Below are 11,604 nucleotides of genomic sequence, written 5' to 3'. Positions count from 1 at the left end.
TCCAAGCTTGCACTTCAAAGCTCCTTCGGGATCCCATATTCTAGTTTCCTGTTTTCCTTCTTGTTGATCATTATACTTCAAGCCGGATGGACAAACTCTCAAATTACCCTTGAAGCAACCCAACACTCTCCAGAAATCACCCAATTGTGCTTTACATCCTACTTGAACTCCAACTCTTGAATTGGTTTTCTTGAAGAACCTTGGATTCACTTGGAAGCCAACACCCCTTTCTCCACTATGCAACAACCCAAGAAGGATCTTAAGTTGATGGTCCATCTCTAAGATAGCATATTGATGTGGGCCAATAAAATTCATCAGTGAAATTAGCACCCACTCAATTTGCTCTTGAAACGGAATTGTTTCCCTTGATTCTTGCATGAGGACTGCTACTTCTTGGTTGTCAACTCCTTCGTCACCAACCTCTTCCTCCTCTTCCCCATCACTTAAGTCGTACTTTGGAGGTTGTGTGAAGTCTACATCAACCTCTTCTTCAAATCCAAAGGAGGAAGGTCTATCAAGATCATTGAGGGGATTGACCACAAGCGCACAATTTTGGTTGCGAAATCAAAAAGGGGTTTTCACTGATGAAGCGAACAATTAAAGGAATTAAAGAACAATCAAAATTGCAATTAATAAAGTAATAAAGGAATTAAAAAACTATCTATGTAATATGGACAATTAATGCTTTAAAATGATGAAAATGTGGTTCAAAACATAAATGGAGCCTTGACTTGGGATGAGTTATGGAATTCCTTCCTTGCCATAACCACAACTATGATAATTATGATGGATTAATCTCACCTAGGCAACCCTTAACATCGAAGAGTAAATCAAGTGAGCATAATTGTTATTAATCCACAAATCCTAGCTAACTTACTAATTACCTTAGTAAAAAGCTAGCGTTAGTGGAAAAAATAACAACTAACAACCCAAGAATTATCACTAAATGTCAGACATTATGACTCTAGTATTCTATATACTCATTTCTCCAAGCCAAGGAGTGGAAATCTACTCCATATTCAAAATTGGCATTTTAACAAACACATGGTGGGCATATCCACAACACATGGCAAAATTGGAAAAATGCTTGAAACATCAAAATCAACAAAATCAACCAACTCAACAAACATAAAATAACCACTAAACATCAAATTCTTTAACCAGAAATCAAAATTGCAAAAGCAAATATGTATTGATAAAGGAAATTAAAATATAAGAAAGTGTAGAATAAATAGTGTAATAAAAGAGATAATTAAAAAATACTTACAGTGAAAATAGCTAGAATCCAAGATCAAAATTAGAAAATTCAAACTTGTGATATAAACCCTAACTAAAACCTAAGAAAATTTGAGAAAAACCTAAGCTAAAACTACCCTAAACTATCTAAAAATATGCCTAAGTGTGTTGTGTAAATGTATGGTATTTATGGTGTATTGCTAGCCCTCCTTATATGCTCCCAAGGCCTTTAGAAATGGGCCAAAAGCCTCCCAAAACGCGAGCCACGTGACTTTTTAATGAAGTCACGCGCAGAGACTTATGCGTGTGCGTACGCAAACTTGTTGATTTCCTCTTGTACGTATGCCAGAATGTTGTGCTGACGCACACTTGGCTGTGTGCTTCTCCTTTGTTTTCTTCATGTTTTCTCCCAATTGCATGCTTCTCTTCCACTCTTATCAAGCCATTCCTACCTATTACACCTGAAATCACTCATAAAAAACATCAAGGAATCGAATGGAATAAAAGTGGAATAAAATTGATTAAATTAAGCACAAAATAACATGTTTTTATAATTAGACATAATTTAGAAAAGAAATACAAAAAGTATGCTATTTAAGTGAATAAATGTGAATTTATGTGATGAAATCCACTCAATTCAATCTATAATTTGTCATCAAATGTAGATTCATCATGTAGCAAAAAAGAAAGACCTTCTGCACAAAAAAAAAAAAAAAACAATAGAGGGGAATGTAGATTCATCATGTAGCAAAAAAGAAAGACCTTCTGTAAAAAAAAAAAAAAAAAAACAATAGAGGGGAGAGATGATCACCCTAATGGATGCTTCTACTTAGTTTAAAAAAATCAAAAGGATGACCTTCTATAACAACAGGATAAAAAACATATGTAATCGATTCTCGAATTCAATCAATCAACTCTGATCCAAAACACAATTTCGCTATGATAAATCAAAGAAAATGTCACTCAACTCTGTCATATACTTTACTCATATCTAACTTGACAGCTATCTCCCCTTCTAAATTCTTTCTCTTATTTTTTAAATAATAAATACGCTTATGTGCAATAAGAATATTATCAGAAATAAGACTACCTTTTGTGACTGCACTTTCATTGGGATTGATTAACTTATACATACAATTTTGTAGTTTATGATTAGGACTTTAGAAATAATTTTGTACATAATTGAAGATAAGCTAATAGGTCTTACATGAATAATATTAGTAGTATTTGAGATCTTTAGAAAGAGATAGATATGAGTGTAATTAAAATTTTTGAAAATTTTTTACCATAAAAAACGTTACGCACTATCTGAAAATATTCTCACTTACTATATCTCAATACGGAAATGTTTGGTAAAAAAAAAAGTCAAAAACAATTATAACTTGCCTTATTTAACATTATTAATTGTCACAACAATTTATAAATACTAAATAAAACAAATTCTGTTATTTTTGTCTCCTTAGTATAACTAATCTCAATATTTTTAAAGAAACCTAACCGATTCATAAAACTTTGTAATTTTTGGTTTTGAGCTGTAATTTTGGTACAAAATTAATAAATTATATAACAATTAAAAAAATAATTTTTATGTATAACACGAATTATTAGACATGTTAGCATATTGATATGTAATAGTTACGCTATCTGACCCTTTTTATTAGTGATAGATATACTTTATAAAACGATCCAATATATGTTATTTAACTTTTTTGATAAATAGAACTTAATCATAATCAGTTATTATGGATTTTTAGATGTATAAATTTTTTGTTGATCGATTATTTGTAAAAGAAAAGTTGGGTTTCAAATTAACGTGTAATTTTAAGAAGATCCCGAATCAAATATTTCTCTTTTAGTTTCCTCAACTATTCCCAAACCCAAACACTAGTACTCCAAATAAAAAAAGGATCGAATTTTATTTTCGGTGCATAATAGTAAAAGATTCTCCCAAAAAATCAGTACTTTCCAAGGAGTCTGAACTCTGGTCTCTCAAGGACCCCATTGCCAACTTTTTCCCACAATTTGATTTCTTTTCTTTTTTAAATTTACTTTTTTTTCTCGTGTCACTCCTTTTCAAGACACTGTTCTTCCCTCTCTCTCCCCACTCTCGGTCTAAACTCCAAACCCTCTTTCTCAGTTCAAAACCATCAATAGAGTGCAGAAAACGCAACATCTCCATTGCAGCACACGCATGGGGGCTTCTGAAAACAATTTCCTCCACGTCATTGCCAAGAACTTCGATGTTCTTGCACTGTATGTCTCTCTTTACTCTTTTAGAGCTCTGATTTCATTACATGCTTCAGATTCAGACATTTTTTGAAACTACAGAGTTGTTGTTTTGATCTGTTTCTTACATTGTTTATTTCTGTTTCCTTTGTTTAGGCCCTTGGTTACCCTCGTTTACCCTTTGTAAGTATGCTTTTTGCTTTTGTGATATTTTATTTTTATGAATATGTTTTTTTTAGAGCAATATATGTGTGAATTTTTTTTTTTTTTGACATTCCCTTTTGTCCTTTTTGAACAGATATGCTTCAATCCAGGCCATAGAGACCAGGTCAATTGCTGATGACCAACAATGGCTCACATATTGGGTTCTCTATTCTTTGATAACACTCTTTGAGCTCACTTTTGCCAAAGTTCTTGAAGTGTATGTTTTTTTATTTTTATTTTTAAATTGTTAAGAGCATTGAAAAATTTTATACCAAATTGATTACCATGAGGAATAAAAGATGCATAACATTACTTTGGTAGTAAAAAAGAAAAGGTAGTTTTGAAAGAAATTATTATATGGGTTGTAAAGAAAAGGTAGTTTTGAAAGCAATTAGACAACATCTCTAACATGCATCCGACCAATTTTACTCACATTAGTTTTTGAATGTTCATTTAAAACTATAATAGTAGTTATTAATATCTAAATAATTCAAATTTTAAATGTCAATTTTTCATTCTTTAAACAAAGGCTGCCTTGTCTACTACTTTTGAGTGGCACATTGGCTTCACACTTTTAAGAACCATCAATGTAGTCGAATTTCTATGATGTTTGCTTTTTGTATTTGTACTCTCTGGTAAAGATGGAAGATGAACATGATTTGTTCTTAAAAGGGTGTTGTTCTTTGTCTTCTTTCTTTCCTTTTATTTTCGAATTTCCTATTCTAGTTCCCAGTGTAACTATGGTGCTAATTTTCAGGCTTGCCATATGGCCCTATGCCAAGTTGATACTTAGTTGCTGGTTGGTTCTTCCACACTTTAATGGCGCAGCGCATGTTTATAAGCAATACATTAGACCTTTCTATATGAACCCACAACTTCCGCACCTGCCGCAGATGCCACGAACTTCTCACATGTGGTATGTTCCAAGAAAGAACATATTCAGCAAGCAAGACGATGTTTTGACTGCGGCTGAGAGATACATGGAAGAGCATGGAACAGAAGCCTTTGAAAGACTCATAAGCAGGGTAACAAATATTTGCTATGTTATTACATAATTCAAAATTTTCTCACCCATTAGCTTAGATAATACAAAATTTATAAAATTTCTATATTTAGCTATTTTAGCTTTAACTAGAAAAAGGATTCAATCTTAAAGAATAATACGCACATTGACAAATTATAATCATAAGAGACCATGGCTGAATAGTACTGATATTACTTTATTCTAGAGTATTGATTTGGGGTTGAGACTTGAGATAAGACCAATCAGTCTCAATTATAATACTTTGCACATAATCTATATTTGATATTATTGTTATGGGAACATCACTAAGCGAGGGAAAGAAACACTAAAGCATGTTGATGGTGAGTGTTTTATATTACATTTTGGTCTTTCTTATGGACTCAATTTATAAGGTGTTCGTGGCCCTTGTCTAATGCTATCTTCACATGAACATATATTTAGTCATGCTTATATAATCATTAAAAAAGTAAATAATAAATTAACTTTTACACAATGCTGAAATGCAGGATAGAGAAGCTAGAGCAAGGCATCATGGAGCATACACAAATGGAAATTACACAATCTTCAATGATGATTTTATATATTAGACTTTGTTAACACAAAGTTCTCTCATTTGTGGCATTGCCAGTTGCATATATTTTAGTAGTTGTATAATGGGTATGAGATACAAACACTTTTACTGACCTTAATTTCCTTTACATTAATTTTTCAATAGGCATCTACCTAGTACATTGAGTTAGCTTAAGTTCTTATCCACAAGGTATGTACTATGTAGTGATCTAATTTTGTTAAGCTTTATTTTTTTGTTCTCCTTTCTTATCGAAGGAAAGTTCAGACATGAGATCGATTTCCTAGTTCCTAGTACTCACCAGTGAATTTCACTTTCTACTGAAACTCAGTGATTCAGTGAAAGCCAGAGTTGAGATATTAGAAGTTAAACAACTCCATCACAGAACAAATCAGATTGAGACTATGGTCTTTCTACTTAATGCAAGATTCAAAGAGTTCAAGCCAGAATGCCATCATATAAGCAGAGAGGAGGGTATTCACTCTCTACTATTATAATAGCATTCAGAAACTATAACCTCACATGGTGGGTCATGTGTCTGAACGGAGTTTGAAGCCATGTGTTATGGACAATATTCTCTTGGAGGGACCTTTATGTGCATAATAGCACAGGCAGCATCAGATCCTAAAGATGCCGCTACCCGCTAGCATAGAATTATTTGTTTCAACATTTTCCATGTTGGTTTTCAATAGCTGAAAATTTTGTTGAAATATGATTGTTACTTGTTCATAAAAAATCAATCACATACAAATGCCAACTTCATAGAGGGAAATAAGCAAGAAGGCATGTTCTTAAAATCATAGATATTAAAATTGAATCGGTGATTGAACTGGTGAGATTATCAAGTCATTACGTTACTAGTTCAACTTACTGATCTGGTCATAATTAATGAACTATATAAAATTTTACCTTCTTATTTTCATAATAATTGATTTTTTTAGTTTTATTTATAAATGTAATTGTAATTATAAAGACCCATTGGTTGAGCACTGTCACTCCTTTAGATTTGCATTTCCTAACAATGTTAATGTATTACTACCTCTGCTCGCAGTTTACAAGATACGAGACTTAATAATACTGATTTCTTTTCCTGCATTCATCCATATAGTGTACATGAACGTTAAATTCCATGAACTTGCAGTGCCTATAACGATGGGAAAAAGCTTGTAACCAGCGACCAATGTTTAAGCATAACTAGTCAAGTTCCTTTTAGGCAAAAAAATATGACATTTCGAGGGTCTTAATGTGGCACGATTGAGGTTATCACATGATGATTTTAAGGAGACATGATGTAGAAGTTACACAATGGACGCTAAGGCACATAAACTTACACAAGTGCATGTAACCATGAAGCCGAACTTGTAACTATGTGATTTAGTGCTTCTAACCCTTCACAAATCCATGTACCCAGGGATCAGTGTTCAAATGAAACTAGGTAAGTGCTTATTAGGTAAACAAGTAGGCTAATTTGACGATCTTCGTGTGAAATTAAGAGGCATCATGTGAAGGTTAGACAATGAACATTAAAGCATATGAAGTTGCACAAGTGCTTGTAAGTTGTAACGATGAGAAGTTTGTAACCGTATCAGTGCCTATAACCCCTCGGCAAAACCTTGTAAGCAGGAACCAATGTTTAAACGCAACTAGTCAAGCCTTTTAGGCAAACAAATACGACGCTTCGAAGGTCTTGAAGGTCTTAATGTGTAATGATTAAGTTGTCACATGATGGTTATAATGGGCTCGATGTGAAGGTTATACAATGAACATAGGTAGCGTTTCGTTGCTGACGGTGACACCCGATTACTCCTTTTGCTTAAGAGGAAGTATAGGGAGCCAATGGAATATTTGTACAATGTGTACAATGGGGGTTTAGGAATGTCTAATTCAGTATTAGAGATATAACCACTAGTGTTACATTTTCTTATCAGCTTAAACTTTGGAATGAGCGGTTTCATGACATAGTATTAGAGCTCTTACCCGGATGGTTATTCTGAATAGTATGGGTAATGTTCATTTTTAACTCATAACCCATTGTACAAATATTCCATTGGCTCCTTAGCAGGACTCCTTCGTATGCATTACAAGAATTATTGTCACTTAAAAAATTTTAACTGCTTGTAAGTGCAGTTCTCTAATCTCTATTCTTCTCTAATCTCTATTCCCTTCCTTCTTTTTTCACTTCTCTGTTACCCATATACTTTTTATTGTTTTTACTAGTATCAATGATTCTCACAAAGCATATCTACAACTACTTGAAAACCCTTTCTTTTGTCAATTCCCATCTCAAAAAACAGCAGTAATATGCCATTTCTCATGAATATCACTCCATAAAATCCCATTTGGTACTTTATAAATATCTTATTCAATTCAAATACCTTAATCTGCAAACCATTTTCTAAAACAAACTATCTTTTTCCTTGCAAGTTTATTAACTTATTATATTAAACATTTATCTATTGACGGATAATAGGATAACTTTACCAACACAAGGATAGGACGCAAACATTGCCAGACAAACATGCAATAGATTGGATGCATTACCAATAATCCGCAGAGTAGGACAACTTAAACCGAAAATGCATAACTTCATGAAGGGTTTTGAGCATTTAACCATGTACTCATGAAGCATATCTGTTGTATTGGTAAGTTGCTATAACTGTCCTCTTATCTGCCAATATTAAATGATAATACCTATAGACAGTGAAAGAGAATACATGATACTACCTTCTCTCAAGGGGAATGTAACTCTTGTCAACAAGGGTCTTCTTGAACGGTTGAGTAGAGGGATCAGCTAGACTGGGAACCCTAGAGACACTACCCTTCCCTTTCTTAGCATTTGGTCCCACCACCTCTATCATATATTTCCACCCATCAATTGGTCTCCTCCGACTAAATATATGAGTCTTGATAAAACTAGCGATCTGCATTCCAGATTCACAAGATTGTGAATAATAAGTGCTGCAAATAAGGACTGAGGAAGAAATTTGAAGATATAACTGACTGACATTATAGAAAACCAGAATGTATCCATGAACTTTATTGTTTGTGAAAATGGTGTTAGTGCCTTGTTTCGGCACTCGAAATGCATAATTTGAATATATTTATAGACACACCTGAAACTTGCTATAAGCAATTCGACGCTCAAATTCCTGGAGAAGTATATCCTCTTCTCTCTGGGACATCTCCCATATGTTTCCATCTTGAGATTTAGATATTGTTTCCCACCCATCAGGCATGTTTTTGAACTCAGAAGTTGGAACTTCTGTGTTGTTCAGATCATTGTTGCCAGAGTCGAAGATGCTATAAGTGTTTAGAGCATTAAGTGCAACACACAGAAATAGTACAGCACTATTGTATATGTATTTGAAATTATTGAAGTTGCTATAGCATACATGAATTAGGAAAGGAAGAGGAAGCAGATTTGTTTTGTTTTGGGGGCCGGGGGGATCGTGAACTTAAAAGAGAAGGTGCATGTTAGGATATATAAAACTAATCGGAGGATTGATTCTTACAACACCATTTAGCTAAATAAAAAATGGAATTTCATCACATAGAAAAGCACTACACTGAGCTATACTTTGTCCAAACTTCAAGCCTAATTATCTATTATAACATGGGGTTGTCACAGAATAATTAGAAATGAATCACAGGCATTAGCAAAAAGATTAAGTTATCGGGAGAGCTGGTCATTAACAGTAGAAAATGGAATAAACTAGGATTAATTGATAAAATGAGATATTATCAAACACTCCTGAATCCTTGCTAAGAATTTTCAAAAATTATACATGGTGCCATGTTTATATTTAACATGAGAAACTATCGTTTTATAATTTATTAATTTTATTTAGATAGACAACCATGTTGAATGGCAACTTGTCAAAGCAACATATGCATTAACATTCCCATTGACGAGACCACATTCAACACAAATTTGACATGCCCTACTCTATCAAAGTAGCTATAATGCCTCATAAGATGGTGTGCAGTCACCAATAACATAAAGACATTAAGGCCTCAGTGCCTCACAAAGCCGACTTTAGTTCAATTCTTGAGATTTCACATTGATGAATTATTATAAAAATGTAAGAGCAATACTATATGACTAACAAATTTATCATATTTTACCAACACTTGGCCAATAAAAGTATTTTTACACTAAATTCAAAATCCTAAACCCTAAATCTTAATAGTATAAAAATAAAGTGTTACCTAATATTGATAAAAAGTGTTGGCCTCTCACATTTCTCAAAATGTAAATTATAGTAAGTACCTCATTGATCTCAAAGCCATACCTGATCCTAAACTAAGACAACTCTTCCCTGCAACATAAAATTTATGTTTATCTCATAAAACCAGGAAGCCTAAACTTCACTAACATGGTCCAATCCCATCTAAAATTCTCCTCACTCATCAGTACGAGGCAACTTCAACTAGGGTTGGCAATTCATACCCTACCCGCGGGTACCCAACCCGGTCCAACTCGTTCGGGTAGGGTAGGCTACCCGACCCACTGCGGGTAGGGTAGGGTAGGGTACGGTCCTGGTATTCCTGCAGGTAGGGTAGGGTACGGGTTTAGAGTATACCCTACCCTACCCGCACCTCATATATAACACATATTTTTTAAAAATTAGGTATATAGTGTGAAATAAGTGAAAGTTAAATACACAACCTCCCTTATTTAATGACTTACACTAAGTGAACAACCACTAAACTAGTTAGTTAATTTAGTAATTTAGAGCATTAATTTTTTATTTTTTTATGTTATTAATATGTATAAAATTCGAAATTATTGAATTTTATATTTACTTTGAAAAAATTTGATATTTCTGCGGGTAGGGTTAGGATTGAGAGATTCTCAACCCGCGGGTAGAATAGGGTAGAGTTTTAATAAAATTTTCAACCCACGATAGGATTAGAGTAGGGACCCTACCCTACCCTACCCATTGCCAGCCCTAACTTCAACTGACCAACTCTGAATACTTACTCATAATCCAATTAAGGGACCATCCACACCATGCATTAACGTTACAAAACCTTCATTATTTGAAGAATAAAGTAACAATTAGATCTTTGAAGATGTTGAACTTGGACTAATTAGTCCTTGAAAAAAAAAAGTACCAATTAGATTCTGCAAAATAGCAAACAGTGAACATATATATCCTTCTGTCAATAAATAGTGTAAAACAAAATGAAATTGTCCATATATTTCATTATTTATAGTGGTGCATGTCTTGTTACTGACACGTGAACATGAAGATGACGTAGTTTTGGACAGTGAAATATTTATTATCTTTTCAATTTCATATACCCTTTATCTCTCTATTTATCGCTATCAAAACAAGTGAAGTTTAACTCTAAAAATTGTTATCTATATAAATAGGCACGTCAAAGTAATTAACCGTTCATATAAAGATCACCGGTAAGTTGATAAATTGATAGAAGATCATCACATGTCTGCGGTTTGCTTTTCTGGAGGGCCAAAGTGATATATTTTTTTTTTTTTAGAAACTAATTAGTCAGGAAGGCAAAATCTTTGAGACCTAATTGTCCCTTTATTCTTATTTGAAAATAATAAAATAAAAGTAAAAATAGAAATGCAATTCCAATTTTCAACACCGAAATTACAAGAGAGAGAGAGAGAGAGAGGCATACTCCGAGCAGCTGTCAAGCAATCTCTGAATGTCATCGCCGCCGCCGCTGCCGATGTGATCCCCCAACTTAGCCTCCTCGAGCTTCTCAATCTCCTTAACCCACAGCCCAGCGTGCACCCTTTGCTTCCTCAACCGGTAATCCTTCTTCATATTCTCCACGCTATAAACGGCACCATTTTGCACCTTCTCTTTCTCCTTCGATCCCTTCTTTCTCCTAACCTCCCAATTCTCGTTCATCTCCTCCACGAACGCCTTCGTCTCCGCGTCAGCATGAGTTTCGATCTCCGCCACCGCAACCCCGTCGGAAACGGCGGTGGAGGAAGACTCCGGCAAGGACGTGGAGGGGGAACCAAAGTTAACGTCGGTCTCCCATGGCGCGCGAGACTTGGGCGTGAGATCCTCCGGAAGCCACGCTGACTCCCACGCCTCGTTCCATTCATCTTCGCCGTTGCCGGAATCGCGCCCCGACGACCAGAACCTGGTCGCGGGAACCTCGTCGGAAAGTTTGAGATAGGGTTTGGCGGCAACCGTGAACGACGCTGCGTTTAATTGCTTCGGTTTCGACAAGTAGATAGAGGTTGCGAATCTTCGAAACGCTTGCATTTTTTGTTTTTCATGATTTTTTGTTTGTAGAAATTAGGAAGCTAAGTAGCGAAGTAGGCAATAGCTAAGCGCTACTCGGACCGCGAAGTAGA

The 11,604-nt window shown here is 34.6% G+C and overlaps 2 protein-coding genes across 3 annotated transcripts; one reads left to right on the top strand and one right to left on the bottom strand.

The window, feature by feature from the left end:
- LOC107643563 (HVA22-like protein c) lies at positions 3,228–5,964 on the top strand. The gene is made up of 5 exons (XM_016347244.2): positions 3,228–3,489; positions 3,619–3,645; positions 3,761–3,883; positions 4,424–4,691; positions 5,197–5,964. Exons 1-5 carry the CDS (start codon positions 3,428–3,430, stop codon positions 5,275–5,277), a joined length of 561 nt encoding a protein of 186 aa, XP_016202730.1. The 5' UTR covers positions 3,228–3,427; the 3' UTR covers positions 5,278–5,964.
- On the bottom strand, positions 7,669–11,598 carry LOC107643562. 2 transcript variants are annotated; one of them, XM_016347243.2, is made up of 4 exons: positions 10,911–11,598; positions 8,372–8,558; positions 7,983–8,179; positions 7,669–7,889 (listed from the first exon to the last, which is right to left on the bottom strand). In XM_016347243.2, the coding sequence occupies exons 1-4, from the start codon at positions 11,510–11,512 to the stop codon at positions 7,877–7,879; spliced, it is 999 nt and encodes a 332-aa protein (XP_016202729.1). In that variant the 5' UTR covers positions 11,513–11,598; the 3' UTR covers positions 7,669–7,876. The 2 variants fall into 2 exon arrangements, with proteins under 2 accessions (XP_016202729.1, XP_020979342.1); XM_021123683.1 differs by having other exon boundaries at positions 7,753–8,229.

Source organism: Arachis ipaensis, chromosome B05, assembly GCF_000816755.2.
Source record: "Arachis ipaensis cultivar K30076 chromosome B05, Araip1.1, whole genome shotgun sequence".
NCBI classification, from domain to species: domain Eukaryota; kingdom Viridiplantae; phylum Streptophyta; class Magnoliopsida; order Fabales; family Fabaceae; genus Arachis; species Arachis ipaensis.
The sequence above is the reverse complement of the archived record's forward strand: the minus strand, read 5'-3'. Positions and strand labels throughout refer to the sequence as shown.

Coding starts and splice junctions, on each gene's coding strand:
- LOC107643563 (XM_016347244.2), top strand. CDS start 3,428: ATGGGGGCTTCTGAAAACAATTTCCTCCACGTCATTGCCAAGAACTTC. Junction 3,490..3,618: donor AACTTCGATGTTCTTGCACT/GTATGTCTCTCT, acceptor TCCTTTGTTTAG/GCCCTTGGTTACCCTCGTTT. Junction 3,646..3,760: donor GTTACCCTCGTTTACCCTTT/GTAAGTATGCTT, acceptor CTTTTTGAACAG/ATATGCTTCAATCCAGGCCA.
- LOC107643562 (XM_016347243.2), bottom strand. CDS start 11,512: ATGCAAGCGTTTCGAAGATTCGCAACCTCTATCTACTTGTCGAAACCG. Junction 8,559..10,910: donor TTGCTTGACAGCTGCTCGGA/GTATGCCTCTCT, acceptor AAACACTTATAG/CATCTTCGACTCTGGCAACA. Junction 8,180..8,371: donor TTGCTTATAGCAAGTTTCAG/GTGTGTCTATAA, acceptor TCTGGAATGCAG/ATCGCTAGTTTTATCAAGAC.